The following is a 14,445-nucleotide window of genomic DNA, read 5'->3' as shown; positions in this document are numbered from 1 at the left end:
GAGACGAACATAGCAGCATGAGCGGTGGGATGTTGACGACGCCTCGCAGCGAGCCCTGACCACAGAGTTTGCAGCCCACCATCATATGTTGTTGCGGGTCGTACCCAACGGAAGTGCAACGCCGCTGGCGGTGACCGTGGGTGCCCAACTAAATCATTCTTCATCGGCTGGTAACCTGGAAACCAGATCAGTCATGGTTCCGTCATCGCATCCGAGTTCTCGCGTTAGTTCAGTGGCGTCCGCACAGACAGCTCGGTACACCATTGACGGACCTACATCCTGATGATGATCTTCACCATTCAGGGGTTCCAAAGCAAAAGGTTGGTTTGCACTTGGAGACTGACCTATTTTCAAACAAGGTGCTTGTCCGCTTTGTGGAAAGGGAGCGAGCAGCAGCTTGTGGCGAAGCGCATTGAACCAGGGTTCCTCGTAACCTCTGTGAATGGTGTTTGTAAGCGATCGTTTACTGACATTCTAAGCGAAATCCAGCGAGCGCCGCGTCCATACACGCAAGGGGTTTTACTCATCATCAGACCGCGAGACATCTCTTCAATATCGTCGATTCAAGGAGCCACAAAATGTGCTGAGGTGTCTTGTGTCTCGAGATGAAAACGATTTGTTGCGCGCGCTGCGCCCACTGGATGAAGATGCAGCAGTGAGTGCTGTTCTCAAATGTGATTTTGTTGCGCCAGCTGCAACAAAATCTAAGGGGAAGTTGAAAGCTACGAGCAGTAGTCCAACACTTGTCGACTCGCCATCGCCCGAGCATCCAGCACCAGCACTACATTCGTCCCTGTCTTTCTCAGAGCCAGGGGTAGAACGTGTCCTGGTTCCAGCGGGCTACTTGGTATACGAGATTAATGACTCGTACGTTCTGGACGTACCATACGCTGAAATCGTCCACTTGCTGCGTCGCAGTGGTGATGTATGCGTGGTAACCTTTAAGGCGGCCATGGCAGTCGTCGGAGGAGGCAAGCAAAAGTCTCTTAAAAGCCGACACAAAATCTCGAGGCGCTTGTCAGGTGTGTTCAGAAAGAAGCGCAGAGCGTCTGACGCTAGTCTTACAGTTAGTATCAGCTCGACTTCTTCGAGAGAGTGGACTAGTGGGAGGAGTCTATCGTCTCAAGACAGAACTGGGAGTTCTGACAGCGAAGCAGTGCAAGCTACCGATACAAATTCTGAGACCTATGGCCTAGCAGATTACTCGTCTGTCACGGTCACAGCTGAGAATCTCGATTGGGTGTGGAAGCAAGTCCAGCTTTTGAAGGAAACAGAGCGCATTTTCTCTGCGGCGCTCCTAATTGACCGGCTTGAGGCATTTCTAGCGGACACTGGTAGCACTAACAAGGTCATTGCAGCCGCAAAGACGCGAGTATTGCGCGCAATGCATGATGAACGCGAGTTGCTTGACCGCATCAAAGAGCGCCGCGATCAAGGCGTGAAAGCGCTCAAGGAGTTTAGCGACAAGGAAGGCGAGGATGAGTGGCAGTTCGGGCAGACCATGCTGGGTGTGACGACCTCTTGGAAACCCGATGCCGATGGTTCGGTATGGATCAAACTGGAAGGTCTCGTTGATGGAGTGGATATCTTCAATACTATATCGGTCATTCGCGAGGTGGACCTTTACAGCGTGTGGACTCCGTTTTGCTCCCAGTCGTTGCTGCTGCAGGACATGGGTCACGTGGAACTAGCGGCATACTTGGCGATTTCGTCGCCATTCTTGCAACGTGACGCAATTATCAGAGCATTCGGCATCAACGCCGTCTACGAAAACCGTTGCCTCTTGCTTCTGGGAGGGTCCGTGGACGTATCGACGGTGACGAGCCGTGTTCCGGTTCCTACATTGCAAGGGTGGAATGCAGGACGCATGGAGATTAAAGGATTCCGTGCTTTGATTGAGCCTCTCACACGTATGCAAGCTCGTACTTGCATCGTAGCTAACATCGACCCCAAGTGCGCGATTCCACAAGCGATGCTGAATTTTGGCATCAAGAAGATGGCTGGTATTCTGCTGTACCTTGTTCGTAAGGAAGCCGAAAAAATCGAGCACGACACCAAAAAGGGCGATTCAAACGAGCATCTTCGCCGAATCAACAGCGACCCCAGTGGCTTTTACACGTGGCTCAGACCCATCGTGGACAAGTACTTCCTGGACCAACAAAATGGCGACCTGCCGGAGCCCCTCTCGCTAACTTCCGACAGTCCAGTCGAATGGTCGACGGATGCGGACTCGCCTCGCGTAAGCGGCAGCAAGAACACAAGAACCGGCAGCCCGCGCCTAGCCAAGCGACGCAGCTCGACCCGAATCGCTGCGTTTAAGCGCCACGCGCTCACCGCATCCTCGGTCGACTCCATGGAGACTGTGGCTGAGACCCCTCCAACTTCAAGCAAGCGCGACTGGAGCGACTACCTGCACGACTTCACCATTTGGCCGTATCTACTGCTATTTATCTTCGCCAAGGTGTCTGCGGGGCTGCCTCTGCTGTACGCCTGCGTGCTCAAGTTCGTCTTCACCTGCACCTGCACGTGGCTAGCGGTCCCTGGTGCCTTCCCTCGAGCCACGCGGCAGTGGAAGCGAGCGCGGAACGAGCTGGAACCGCTTCGACGGCAGTGCGTCGTGCTGGCAGCTATCTGCGACGTGCTGAGCTCCTGGGCGCTGCGCATCTGGGTCCGCTGGTTGCAGTGCTACCTCGGCGCTCTGCTTTACGGTTCATCCGCGACTGCGCTCTGCCTCACTCGCTCACCAACGGAAGTGCGCGAGTCGGAGCAGTTCTCCATGCTGGTCGTCTGCTTCCTCTACGCCAGTGCAGTCGTCGGCGTGCAGATTGCAGTCAACCTATAACATCACCACCAGCAAGTACACTTCAACATCGGCGAATTAATTTCAAAACTATTCGTAGTAAAAAGGTATAGTAGACATGCTTCGTAGTCACCTGCTCTACCATAATCATGACAAAATATTCATATAACTAATCGCATGCTATAAGCAATTTACATTTAATAGTCAAGTGGGATGCGCCATTTTACATCTGGCCGGAGGAGGTGCTGCACTTTACATCGATCGGGAGACCATGGCGAAGCGCGAAGGCGGCGGCGCGGCCTCCAGCGGCGGCTTGAAGCTGAGCCCCATGCGCTTCATGCAGATGGCGCTGGCCACGACGGTGCTCTTCTCGCTGGCCTACATGTACCAGTTCGTGAGCGTGAGCGTGTCGCTGCGCTCGGCGGGCGACTCGGAGTCCGAGGACGGCGGCGGCCTGGTGCGCAACCGCGTGCTGGGCCACTCGGTGCTGCAGCTGCAGGGCTTCGAGGCCGGCCACAAGTTCGTGAGCGAGTACGACGTGGAGACGCAGGGCCCGCTCTTCATCCTGTTCATGAGCGACGCCGACGAGAGCGGCAAGTACTGGTGCCCGGACTGCCAGCGCGCCAAGAAGCCCGTGATGGACGCCTTCAACCGCGCCCCTCGCGGGTCCAGGCTCGTGGAGATCCGCGTGGGCCCGCAGGCCTACTGGGCCGACTACATGAACGAGTTCCGGCAGAACCAGCTCTTCTACCTGGACCGCATCCCCACGCTCGTGCGCTACGAAGGCGGCGGCAACTCGTCCACGATGCTCACCGAGTCCTTCTGCACGGACCAGGCCCTGCTGGACTTCGCGTTCCGCGTGAACAAGCCGCTGGCGGGCGAGCCCAACAAGAACAAGGTGCTGACCATGTACTCGCCCGGAGAGGTGATCGACTACCTGGGGACGTACGACAACTCGTACCCGCTGTTCCTCTTCTTCGTGTCGGGCTACCACGCGTTCAACGGCCGCCTGTGGTGCCCGTACTGCGACCGCGCGGACGTGGCGGTGATGCACTACTATAACTACACGGCGCCCGACAACGCCATCATGGTGCGCGTCGTGGTCGCGGACACGTACAAGAAGTGGAAGAAGAAAAAGAACCCGTTCAAGCTGCCCGACTTCCAGGAGAAGGTGGCGCCGGTGCGCGGCGTGCCGTACCTGGGCTACGTCAAGAAGGACGTGCCGGCCAACAAGATCCACGTGCACCAGTTCATGCCCGACTACCCGGAGACGGGCAAGCTGCAGACATTTTTCAGAAACAAGCCTCGCACGGCACGGCCCACATAAGCTTCTAGCGGACACTTTGGCCCGGTCCGGTCATTGCGCCGAGTTGCAGTGGTCAAAGGATTAAAAGCCATTCATACAGTACTAAAAAGAGAGTGTTCAAGTTGCAGTGCAGTGGTCAACTTTTGACACGCGTACAGCCGTAATAATGTTCTACTGTACCGCATTTAGAAATACATATCACGGCGTTAGAAATGGCTTCGAGCAGCGAGAATCGGCGTCATCGCGGCTCACGTGGCGGCGTGGGGCTCTGGCTGCGCCGCAACGTGTGGCTCGTTGCGGCCGCGACCTTCGTGGTGCTCTACTGCGCCTTCATGGTGCGCACCACCATGTGGGCGCGCGCATTCGGCGTGGAACGGGAGCAGCAAGCGATGGCAAAAGCATCAGACCAGGAGGCGATGGCTGCGCTGAAGGAAAGGGGCGAAAATGCCCGGGAGGAGGCCGAAGAGCAGGCGGAGGAGGCGGTCGAGCACGGTCGGGAGCAATTGGTCAAGGGACAGGGAGAGCAGGAGGCCGTGGGGGAGGCAGAGGCCCACAACGCACACGCTGACGCGACGGCGGGCCCTCGACTGCGGACGGAGGCGGAGGAAGACACGGTGGCGTACGACGACAAAGTACCGCTGGAAGACGCTGGCGATATTCCGGTGGTCGGCGCCACCTCGGAGGATGAGGTGGATGTACTGACGCCTACGGAGGAGGCGAAGACACATAACTGGACTGCGTTCAATGATTTGCCCTTTGATGGTGGTGCAGTACGTGGGAAAGAAGCAGAAGCCCCAGAAAACAATGGACCCAAGCCATTGACTGCGATGGTTGTCGAGACTGGCAACGATACTGAACACATGTGGACTGGGGTTGATAAATTGCCAGTGGCGGGAGAAGGCACTGCAGAGCAAGATGCACATGTGCCTCCTGCAGTTATCAATACTACTGCTGTTGCTGGTTCAGGGGAGAGCGGAAATCTAATTGCAGTTGTACAGGTACCGCCACCCGTTACGAAGAAGTTCGATACATCGAGACTTGTTTTGGAGACGCCGGAGCAGTCGAACGCTACGATTCCATTTGAGAAGCGACATCAAACAATATTCGGATACAACGCCACCATGGCATATCTGCAACTCTACACCAAGTCCCCAGACTCTCAAGAGCAGCTCTTCCTATTCTTCACGTGCAGTGACGCCAAGGGAAACAGAGATGACTGGACTCCGAATTGCGCCACAGCTCGCGAGAAGGTGTACGCTACGTTTGCCAAGTCGCCTTCGACGAATCGGCTCGTGACCATTCACACAGGGCCTCGAGAAGATTGGATGGGCGGCAATGCCTTCACCGACGACGTAGATCTCCGTCTCAAGGCTATTCCTACAGTGATGCGATGGGATGGTGGCGTTCCGGGGTCACTTCGCTCAACTTGGGGTGTGTTAGTTGATCATTCGATAATGTACGAGCCACTGCTCCGCTACCTCTTCCGCAACGCCGACGAACAGGACAAAATGTTGGTGAAGCCGGAGGTGGAGACCAAGGAAATCATCACGATGAGAGGATATGCGCAGTATCGGGCGTACATGGAAACTTATGCGCAAAATGGGACGCCATATCCGCTGTTCATGATGATGGTGTCGGGTCGGTTCCAGCACAACAACCGGCTGTGGTGTCCGTGGTGTCGACAGTCCGAAATGCCAGTGGAGTACGCCTTCTATGCCTACGCGCCGGCTAAAGCAAAGCTGGTGCTTGTCGAGACCTATGACAAGTACAGCGAGTGGCGAAACCCGGAGAACGACTTCAAACAAGACCCACAGCTCGCGATGAAAGGCGTGCCATGGTTCTATCGGGTATTTCCCGGACCGCCTGGCCAGCCGTTGACATATCAGCGCGTCAAGAAGAAATTCTACCTGCTGGAAGCTCTGCAACAGGTATTCGAAGGCTCGGAGTGAACCAGTAGTGGAGACATCACTTACAGTATCAGATAATTAGAAATCGGTAGAGGCGATACATATTTCTATTTCTAAAAGGGAGTACGTGGCAGGTGAACCGAATAGCTGCACTGAAAGCTCATCAGAACGCCGAGATGCCGCCAAAAGCTGGAGGCCATCGCTATGCCGGCAGTAGTGCCCGGCGCCGGCGCTGGATGATGATGGTGGGCGGCGTGTTCACGATCTACTGCGTCTTCATGCTCCAGATGCGGCTCTGGTCGGCTGCAAGTCAAGCGGATCTGCGTACCAACACCATCATCGTTGAGCGGGGACCTTTGATCGTCGAATTACCACCGACGAAGGAGGAAGACGATGCCAAGGGTGAAACTCGTGAAGATGTCGAAGTGGCGCAACAGCCGAATGTCGAGCAAGGTGTGGAGACGACGCCTGCTGCCAATGCGGCGATAGCGACGAATGAACAGCAGAACTTGCGTGTGAGTGAACCGCTGCCTACTCCTGGTGCAGTTATTGTCTCGACATCAGCACCAACAACAGCTAAAGTAGAAGCTCCAGTTGCAGCACTCAGATCCCCTGCAGTTCCAGCCACAAAAGTGGCATCGTTATTCGCGGATCGTCATGACGTGGTTTCTGGGTATGATGCTGCTATGAAGTACTTGGCGAACTACAAGACACCTGCGGGCTCGGATGAACAGCTCTTCTTGTTCTTCATGTGCGGTGACGACCAAGGGCAGCAGACAACTTGGCGCCGCGTGTGCGTGGACGCATCGCAGCTCGTATACGATGTCTTCGCGAAGTCTCCGTCGCGCAACAGACTGCTGACCATCCACTCAGGCTCCAAGCAGGACTGGTCTACACCGAACGCGTTCTTCAAAGACGGCGACTTGAAGGTGAAGATGATCCCCGCGATCATGCAGTGGCACGGTGGTCGTCCTGGAGCGAAGCGCGCTACTTCTGGAATGATCATTGAAGAGGGCTTGCTGTACGAACCACTGCTGCGCTACCTGTTCAAGAACGAAGATATCCCTGACCCGCTATTGGCATCGGACCAAATCGCTTCGAAGGAGATCGTTTTGCTGAAGGGATACAAGAACTACCGACAGTACATTGACACCGTCGCTGCTGCAAACAATCCATCGTTGGCACCCCCACAAGGACCGATGTTCCTCTTCCTCGTCGCAGGTCGTCTAGACACCAACGACCGGCTCTGGTGTCCGTACTGCCGCTACTCCGAGATCTCGGTCGAGTACGCCTTCTACGCGTTTGCCCCGCCAGGCTCTCGCCTGGTGAAGGTGGAGACAGTGAACTCGTACGGGATGTGGAAAAACCCTGCAAACGAGTGGAAGCAGGATACGGCCTTGAAGGTGCGCGGAGTGCCGTGGATGTACCGGGCGACGTTAGACTCGCAAACACAAACCTTCAGCTTCGAGCGGTACCAGGAGCGCTTCGACCACCCCGACGCGCTACGAGGAGTTTTCCAGGGCTGGAAGAACCCGCTCTGACGAACACGACAATAGAGATTTTGTGCATGATACCAGCTCGTTTGTACTCCATCTTGGAGTGTCAACTTCCACCCGCACTGTAGCCATGCCGTAATCTGCTGCCTCAAAACCACCTGTTAATCCCATTTCTATCGTTTCTAAATGCCGTTAGTCGAGTGTCCACGAGTTCAGAGTTGTGGCGGCAGTTGGCAAAAATGCCCGAGCCTCGCTTCGGTCGTGATCGGCAGCGGCCTCGGCGTCGCGGAGCGCCCGGCGCCAAGCGCATCAACCCGTGGTACATGCTGGCCATCGGCTTCTTCGTGGTGTACCTGGTCTTCCTGGTGCGCTGGCGCTTCGGCAACATGGCGAGTCTGGAGGGCTCCGCCCCCACCGAGCAGCTCAGCAACCTGCGCAAGGCCAGCAACCCGCAGCACGTGCAGAGAGACGACGCGCTGGACGTGGAGATCGCGGCGCAGGTGGAGACACAGCGGCGGATCGAGGAGCGCGCGCGCCAAATCCCCATCAAGGTGGTGCTCCCGACCACTGCCCCGCCCACTGCCGCCCCCGAAGCCACCCCGGCACGCCCCGTTGTCACCGCTGCTGCTGCAATGGTAACGGAGAAGCCACAGGAGCTGAAGAAGGTGGCGGCAGCTGAGCAACTCGAAGGACGCGTGCCCGGGATGCCGGCGCCGGTGGAGGAAGAGAAGGCGGCGGTGGAGCCGGTGCAGGCTACAGAGGCCGCGGCCTTGCAGCCTGTTGTGGTTGCGACGGAGCCGGCTGCAACGAAGGCTGTGCCAATTCCTGTGGCACCGGTTGAACCGTTCGTGCCATTTGAATCGAGACACCAGGAGATCTCGGGATACGAGGCGACTATGAAGTTCTTGGAAGGCTACCATCCGAACCCGAACGAATCGCTGTTCCTGTTTTTCATGTGCAGCGATGAGCAGTTCAAGGCGAACGAGTGGTCGGAAGAATGCGTGCAAGGGAAGAAACGCGTGTACGACGTGTTCTCCAAGTCTCCGGGACGCAACCGACTGGTGACGGTGTTTGCGGGGTCGGAAAAGTACTGGAAACACCAGAACGATTTCTACAACGACCCGGATTTGCGAGTGAAGGGCGTGCCGTGCCTGATGAAGTGGGAGGGCCACAACGGCCAAACGAGCGGAATGCTGGTTCAAAGATCGTTGTACGACGAACCGTTTCTGCGGTATTTGTTCAAGAACACGGACCAACCTGAAGCACTTTTCGCTGCGGACAATATCAAGAACAAGCGGATCATTACAGTCAATGGGTACGACGCATATGTGGACGCTATGATCAAGTATGAGGAAGAGGAGAATCCTGTTCCTACGTTCCTGATGATGGTCTCGGGCCGGTTCAAGAATAACAAGCGGCCGTGGTGTCCGTACTGTCGGTACTCCGAGTTGCCTCTTGAGTATGCGTTCTACGCGTACGCTCCAAAGAATGCGCGGATGATTCGCGTCGAGGTCACAGACTCATACGCAGAGTGGAGGAAACGGAATGATTTCACGCGGGACGAGAATCTGCAACTGAGGATCGTTCCATTGATGTTCAAGATTGACCCTGTTCCGTCTGCGGGCCCCAATGCTACCAAATCGATCAAGTTCACTACTCACAAGATTCGGTACGATGAACTTGCACCACTACGCGAGCTCTTCACAAGCTTCACATAGATTCAAGTCGATAGTGTCGAGATACACCCAGGCAGGGAGAGGATCGCGCTACAGCTAATGCTGTCGTGCGGTTGGTATACTGAATTCTATAGAGCGCAACTATTTCTTGTATTCTACTGTTACTTGTGCGTCTAGAAGCAAACAGAGGCTTCACCGCCGCCTCATGCAAGTGGAACTGACGTCCGACACAGCTCTATCCTCTTGATGTCGTCGCAGCGAGAGCCTTTGTCGCACGGACTCCGACATTTGGTCGACGATGCCACGCTCTCCGAGGAATCCCAGATACCTGGTGAAGCTGAGGCCGAGAAACTCCTCGATCATCCGTAGCGCTACGCTGATTTCACACGCGTCACTATCTGGTAAAATGCGGACGTGCTGACGAAGGCTTCTGATAGTAAGTAGACACATGGCCACAAACTCTTGGAACCGAGCTTTACGTTCATCGATCATTTCATCTTCAAACTCGTCAGAAGAAGAACTGGAGAACAAGTGTGAACCCCACACACGTCTTGACGGAAATATCGTCTCTAGGATGGAGGCCAGAACATTCTCACAAATTGGACAACGTGGCTGACGGCGGCGTTTGCCCCGACTAAAGTGCTTGATGAGTTGTTGTCGAAGAGCGCGGAACTCCGAGAAACGGCGCACCACGGACCACTGCTGCTTGCTCAAATGAACTTGGACCTCGTAAAACACCACACCGTCCTCCAGTCGCTCAATGTGTTGTCCAGTCACGTGAGATGATAAATAGTCCGAGTACTCGGCTTCTTCGCGAAATAGTTGTAAATCCTCGCTGCTTTCTCGCAGGAGAACTGTGCTTGACCGTGGAGTCGTAGTCTGCTCCCGAGTTGAGGCGCGTGGTCGTCTGGATGGAGTTTCTGTCGCCACTGCTGATGACCGTGATGGGGTTGAAAATAGGGAGCCATACGTATGCCGCCTCAAACTGTTTCGAGTCTCTGTCGAGTCCTCACCGCTTCGTTCGCGGGACAGCAGACTGCGCGCCGATAAACTGCATCGCCACAGAAGTCTGGGGATTTTCCCAGTCCTCCCTGCCGCTGCCGATGCTCGGGTTTCGCGACTTCTAGTGGTTGGCAGCCCGAACGGGTCGGCCGGGAAGATCGACTGCCTCATGGCTTCTTCGATCGAGCTGCAAGTGGAGGCAGTCGAGCGCATGGGTGAATTCGAGGAGCACATCGCGTCACTCAACCTCATGCCGGAATTGAAAATGCAAGACTACCGGCTGGCCTGTGAGGGAGGGCGCAGAATGAGAAGTACCAGTGATGGAGGCTAGGCGAGCATTTCAGAGAGGACAGGTCCGCGTTTCCGACGCTACGCTGGACTGCTGGGTGCGTGCAGTGTTGCATCGCACTTTTTTTCGAGCCATCAGCATGGCAGGCAACCTCGGCATGCGGACATCGATACAGAGATGTGAAAATAGCGCTACAAGCGGATGCAGGATCTCATGGCAGCATGTGCAGACCGCCGAAGTGCAGAAGAGTTTCTTGAAACGAGGGCAGAAAATAGCGTTGGCATGGCCAGTCTGGGAAATTGCGAGTGTTCCGTGCGCTCCTGTACCCCGCGCCGGCTTAGAGCGCGCCTTTGCCTGGGCTTCAATCTAACTGCACTAGCAATCCGCGAGCCCTCGCTTGCGGTGATTCGAAACGGCGACCGCGCGCGATCTGCTGGTGTTACTTGGCACGACTTGCAAGTTGGTGCCTGCGACGCAGGATTTTCTGCCATATACCAACGTCGTTAATGCTTGACGAACGTAAGTCGTTGACGGCGCCGTCGCAAGCACCACGCGCACCAAACGTCACATGGTCAGCATACGCTTTGGGCGACACCCTCCCGCACGGCGCAGCAAGCCGCCCAAGTTTGAGCCCAGCTTGGGGAAACGGATCCCTTCGTAGCGCCTCCATCACGGCAGCATCACCTTGAAAAAAATGCCGCTGTTAACGGGAGGAGAGGCGATGCGATGAGCATATCGCTGCGCCCTCGCTGACCACTTTTGGTGCAGACGATCAGCTGAGCTCAACTCATCTCAACTCAACTCAACGCAACTCGAATCTTTTTTCCTGCTACTCGGACGGACCCGCCGATCGCGCTGTGGATGGCGAGCGCCAACCGTTTCGAGTCTGAGCTCATTGCAGGCAAAGTGGCCAGCGACGCAATTGCTGGCGACTTGCACCTCTGCTGCGGATCATGTACATGTAGCCATCTGACGCACACGCCCTGGCAAACACGTTCCAGCCGTTATATCGCTTTTGCAACGGTCTCAGCTGTACCATCAGTTCGGGATGATGCAGCGGCGAGTCCTGCTGCTGCCAGCGAGCTGCGCGCCGCAGACGCAATCGCAGTTGCAGCTTTTCGTGCGATGGCAGTCCACCACCTCGCCCTCTTCGCAGGATTGGCGCCAGTTCGTGGCCGACTTCCAGCGGAAGGCCAATGACACAAATGCGCCACTGCAGGCCAAGGACGTCGAGAGCGTCGTCCGAGTGTGCGCGCAGAGTGACCGCACTCGAGAAGCGCTGGATGCGATCCGTAGAGGCGAAAAGCGCGGCGTCACCGTCCCATTGAGGTCGCACCTGCAGGTTTCTTGCTCGTTCGCCCGAAAGGGGCAAGCGGATCGGGCGCTGGCCATGATGCCGGAGCTGCGCGAGCGGTTCGGGGACACGTTCAACGCTGCGTCGACGAACCGGTACAGCGTGTACGACCCGTTGATGACGGTGTTCAAGGACCAAGGCGACTGGCGGAGCACGCACGCGGCAATTGCACAGATGCACGAGCTGGGCGTGACCCCGACGCTGCGTGCCTTTCGAGTGCTCATGCTCACCGCCGCAAAGGCTCGACAGAAGGATACGCTGCTGACGACGGTGCAATTCGTCGAGAACAAGTTCCCCAGCGTTTGGACGGACGGTCCGACGCTTACCGCAATTTGCCAGGCGCTTGTGGAGATTGGGGAGCACCAGCGCGTGATGGCGATATACCACAAACTTGACGGAGGGTGGATTCAAGAGCACGCGAACACCATGTTGTTCAACCAATTTGTACTTGCTGCAGTTCGCGGTGGAGACGTCAAGAATGGGAAGAAGCGCACGAACCAGAAGAGCACGTCGGGGATGCAGATTGCTATGGACATTCTCGAACGGATGCAGGCAGCTCGCAATGCGGCACCGGACGACTTCACGTTTGCGACGTGCATGCTGGAATTGGAGAAGCGCGGCCAGTGGACACGAGTGCTTGATCTGTTTAACACTATGCTAGATATCCAAGCGCGCAGTCAGAACGCACTAGACGATAAGTCGACGAAGCCCGTGATTAATGCGCTGTCGTGCTCCTCTATGATACGAGCGCTGCACATACTCCATGAAGCCAATCAACCCGAGCAAGATGAATCAGCAGGAAAAAACGATGCGCCAAACTCTCCGAGAAAATCAAAACACGACCAGCGCAAACTAAAGCAGGACTTATCGGTCGTACTGAAGCAGCTCCGCACTGTAGATCTTCGAAACATTGGTCATGCTTCGACTTTGATCGATACGCTGGACGAGTTTAAATTGTTCACCGCCGCTCGTCAGACCTTCAAGCGCGTGCTGGACGAAGGGATCATTCAGAAAACTCCTTGGCGTCTAAAAGACGGGTTTGAGATTGACCTGCACACATTCTCTCGTGGTGTGGCGAAATGCGCCGTCGTGTCCGCTTTTGACGAGATCATGTGCTCTCAACAGGGAATTAGCGTTGTCTCTCTTGCTGGAAATGCACCGCTGCAGGACCTTCGCATCATCACCGGCGTGGGTAGACGCAGCCAAACATTCATGAAACCTGTGCTAAGACACGAGATCACGGAGCTACTCACCAAGTCGAGCCGACCGCCGTTGTGGCCATCTTCGCACCCAACCAACCCTGGTGTCCTGCTCGTCCGCCATAACGCTTTGCGTAAATGGCTGCAGAAAGGTGGCGCTATTCGCTACTTTTGACGATAATGAATACTTAAGTATTCCATAGGCTGCCGTAACTCATCAAAGTTACTTGTTTTCACACAACACCTATTCTACTCTGTTTCTTTAGTGCTACCACTACCGCTGTACGTGCACGTGTCCTGGGGATCCGATACCTTTCGGATTGCTTCCGTAATGGCAACGAAGTACGAGTGATGCTCAATCTCCAAGTTGTCCAGGATCGACGATTCATCAGCAGCGGCAATTGGCAACTGGTCTGCAGCCTCAATGAACGTCATAGCATCCAGCTTTTCGTAGCTCAGACCCGTCATCTCCACAAACTTACGAATACGAAAGTCGCGGGGAATCTTGCCTACCGTGACGCCATCGGGAGATTTCACCGTGTCTCCGTCTATAACATCCGCATTCAGCTCTGAATCCGAAGTCATACTACGGCGATTCCAGTTGGCCGAGCCGATGGTCAAGAACACGTCGTCGATGATCATGATCTTGCTGTGGATGTAGATTTTCCGGTCGACCTTGGTAGTGTAGAGCTTGAGTTTGTTCGGGTATTTCGACCGAATAGGCTCCACCATTTGGTACAGATACTTGATATATCCCGCGTTTGTGAACGGACTGGTTTCCTCGTTCGCGATGACAATAAGGCGCTGGATATTCGGCATCACCTCCATGATCGCGTCCAGTAGCTCGGGAACTAGCACGAAGTACTGGTCTTCGATGTAGATGAAGTTTTTCGCGTTCTTGATAGCTTTGACGTGTGCCTGGAACAGTGAGGTTTCACCACGTGGGGCGAACTCCTTGTAGTGCTCATACAGGCAGCTGAAGGTTCGGACAATTTGAACGCTTTGCTTTCCGAAACTCGCCGTCGTGTTGCTACTGGAGTAGTCCAGAGGAGGCAGATGGTCGTACTTTGGGTTCTTGAAGTGCAGTAAATCGTCGTCCAGGCCCTGGCATGGTAAGTAGTCTGAGTTCCAGCGATCCAGGAAGTTGGTGGCGACATCCTTCGCTGCGGGGCCATGGATGCGAATGTGGCCATCCATCCAGCCTTTCTCTCTGAATGTAATGTGTCCTTCGTCGCGAATCGCTGTGGCGTTGTGGTAGAGCGTATCCCATCGGTCATTAGCGAGATCGATCCCACCAACGTAAGCCACGGGCTGAGCGCGTTTATCGGTAGAGCTGTTTACTGCGATGACCATGTTTTTCTGGTGGTGCGATGATAGCGCTTTCGGCAGTCGGTCGTCAAAGATGAACACCCCCTT

At 55.6% G+C, this 14,445-nt stretch overlaps 6 protein-coding genes across 6 annotated transcripts; all 6 read left to right on the top strand.

Annotated features, from left to right (window-relative positions):
* Nucleotides 1–1,384: 1,384 nt before the first annotated feature.
* Nucleotides 1,385–2,842, top strand: IUM83_10536 (Transmembrane protein; the record flags this gene model as incomplete). Its single annotated transcript, XM_067935048.1, has 1 exon — nucleotides 1,385–2,842. The coding sequence occupies one exon, from the start codon at nucleotides 1,385–1,387 to the stop codon at nucleotides 2,840–2,842; it is 1,458 nt and encodes a 485-aa protein (XP_067781368.1).
* Nucleotides 2,843–3,071: 229 nt separating this feature from the next.
* On the top strand, nucleotides 3,072–4,127 carry IUM83_10535 (Thioredoxin domain-containing protein 17; the record flags this gene model as incomplete). The annotated part of the gene is made up of 1 exon (XM_067935047.1): nucleotides 3,072–4,127. One exon carries the CDS (start codon nucleotides 3,072–3,074, stop codon nucleotides 4,125–4,127), a length of 1,056 nt encoding a protein of 351 aa, XP_067781330.1.
* Nucleotides 4,128–4,318: 191 nt separating this feature from the next.
* On the top strand, nucleotides 4,319–6,055 carry IUM83_10534 (uncharacterized protein; the record flags this gene model as incomplete). The annotated part of the gene is made up of 1 exon (XM_067935046.1): nucleotides 4,319–6,055. One exon carries the CDS (start codon nucleotides 4,319–4,321, stop codon nucleotides 6,053–6,055), a length of 1,737 nt encoding a protein of 578 aa, XP_067781458.1.
* A 134-nt stretch (nucleotides 6,056–6,189) lies between these two features.
* Nucleotides 6,190–7,554, top strand: IUM83_10533 (Thioredoxin-like fold; the record flags this gene model as incomplete). The annotated part of the gene is made up of 1 exon (XM_067935045.1): nucleotides 6,190–7,554. One exon carries the CDS (start codon nucleotides 6,190–6,192, stop codon nucleotides 7,552–7,554), a length of 1,365 nt encoding a protein of 454 aa, XP_067781400.1.
* Nucleotides 7,555–7,748: 194 nt separating this feature from the next.
* IUM83_10532 (uncharacterized protein) lies at nucleotides 7,749–9,227 on the top strand (the record flags this gene model as incomplete). Its single annotated transcript, XM_067935044.1, has 1 exon — nucleotides 7,749–9,227. One exon carries the CDS (start codon nucleotides 7,749–7,751, stop codon nucleotides 9,225–9,227), a length of 1,479 nt encoding a protein of 492 aa, XP_067781338.1.
* Nucleotides 9,228–11,524: 2,297 nt separating this feature from the next.
* On the top strand, nucleotides 11,525–13,204 carry IUM83_10531 (PPR repeat protein; the record flags this gene model as incomplete). The annotated part of the gene is made up of 1 exon (XM_067935043.1): nucleotides 11,525–13,204. The coding sequence occupies one exon, from the start codon at nucleotides 11,525–11,527 to the stop codon at nucleotides 13,202–13,204; it is 1,680 nt and encodes a 559-aa protein (XP_067781402.1).
* Nucleotides 13,205–14,445: the final 1,241 nt, after the last annotated feature.

This window comes from Phytophthora cinnamomi (assembly GCF_018691715.1).
Source record: "Phytophthora cinnamomi strain GKB4 chromosome Unknown Contig117, whole genome shotgun sequence".
NCBI classification, from domain to species: domain Eukaryota; phylum Oomycota; class Peronosporomycetes; order Peronosporales; family Peronosporaceae; genus Phytophthora; species Phytophthora cinnamomi.
This window is presented reverse-complemented; position numbering and strand designations above follow the sequence as displayed.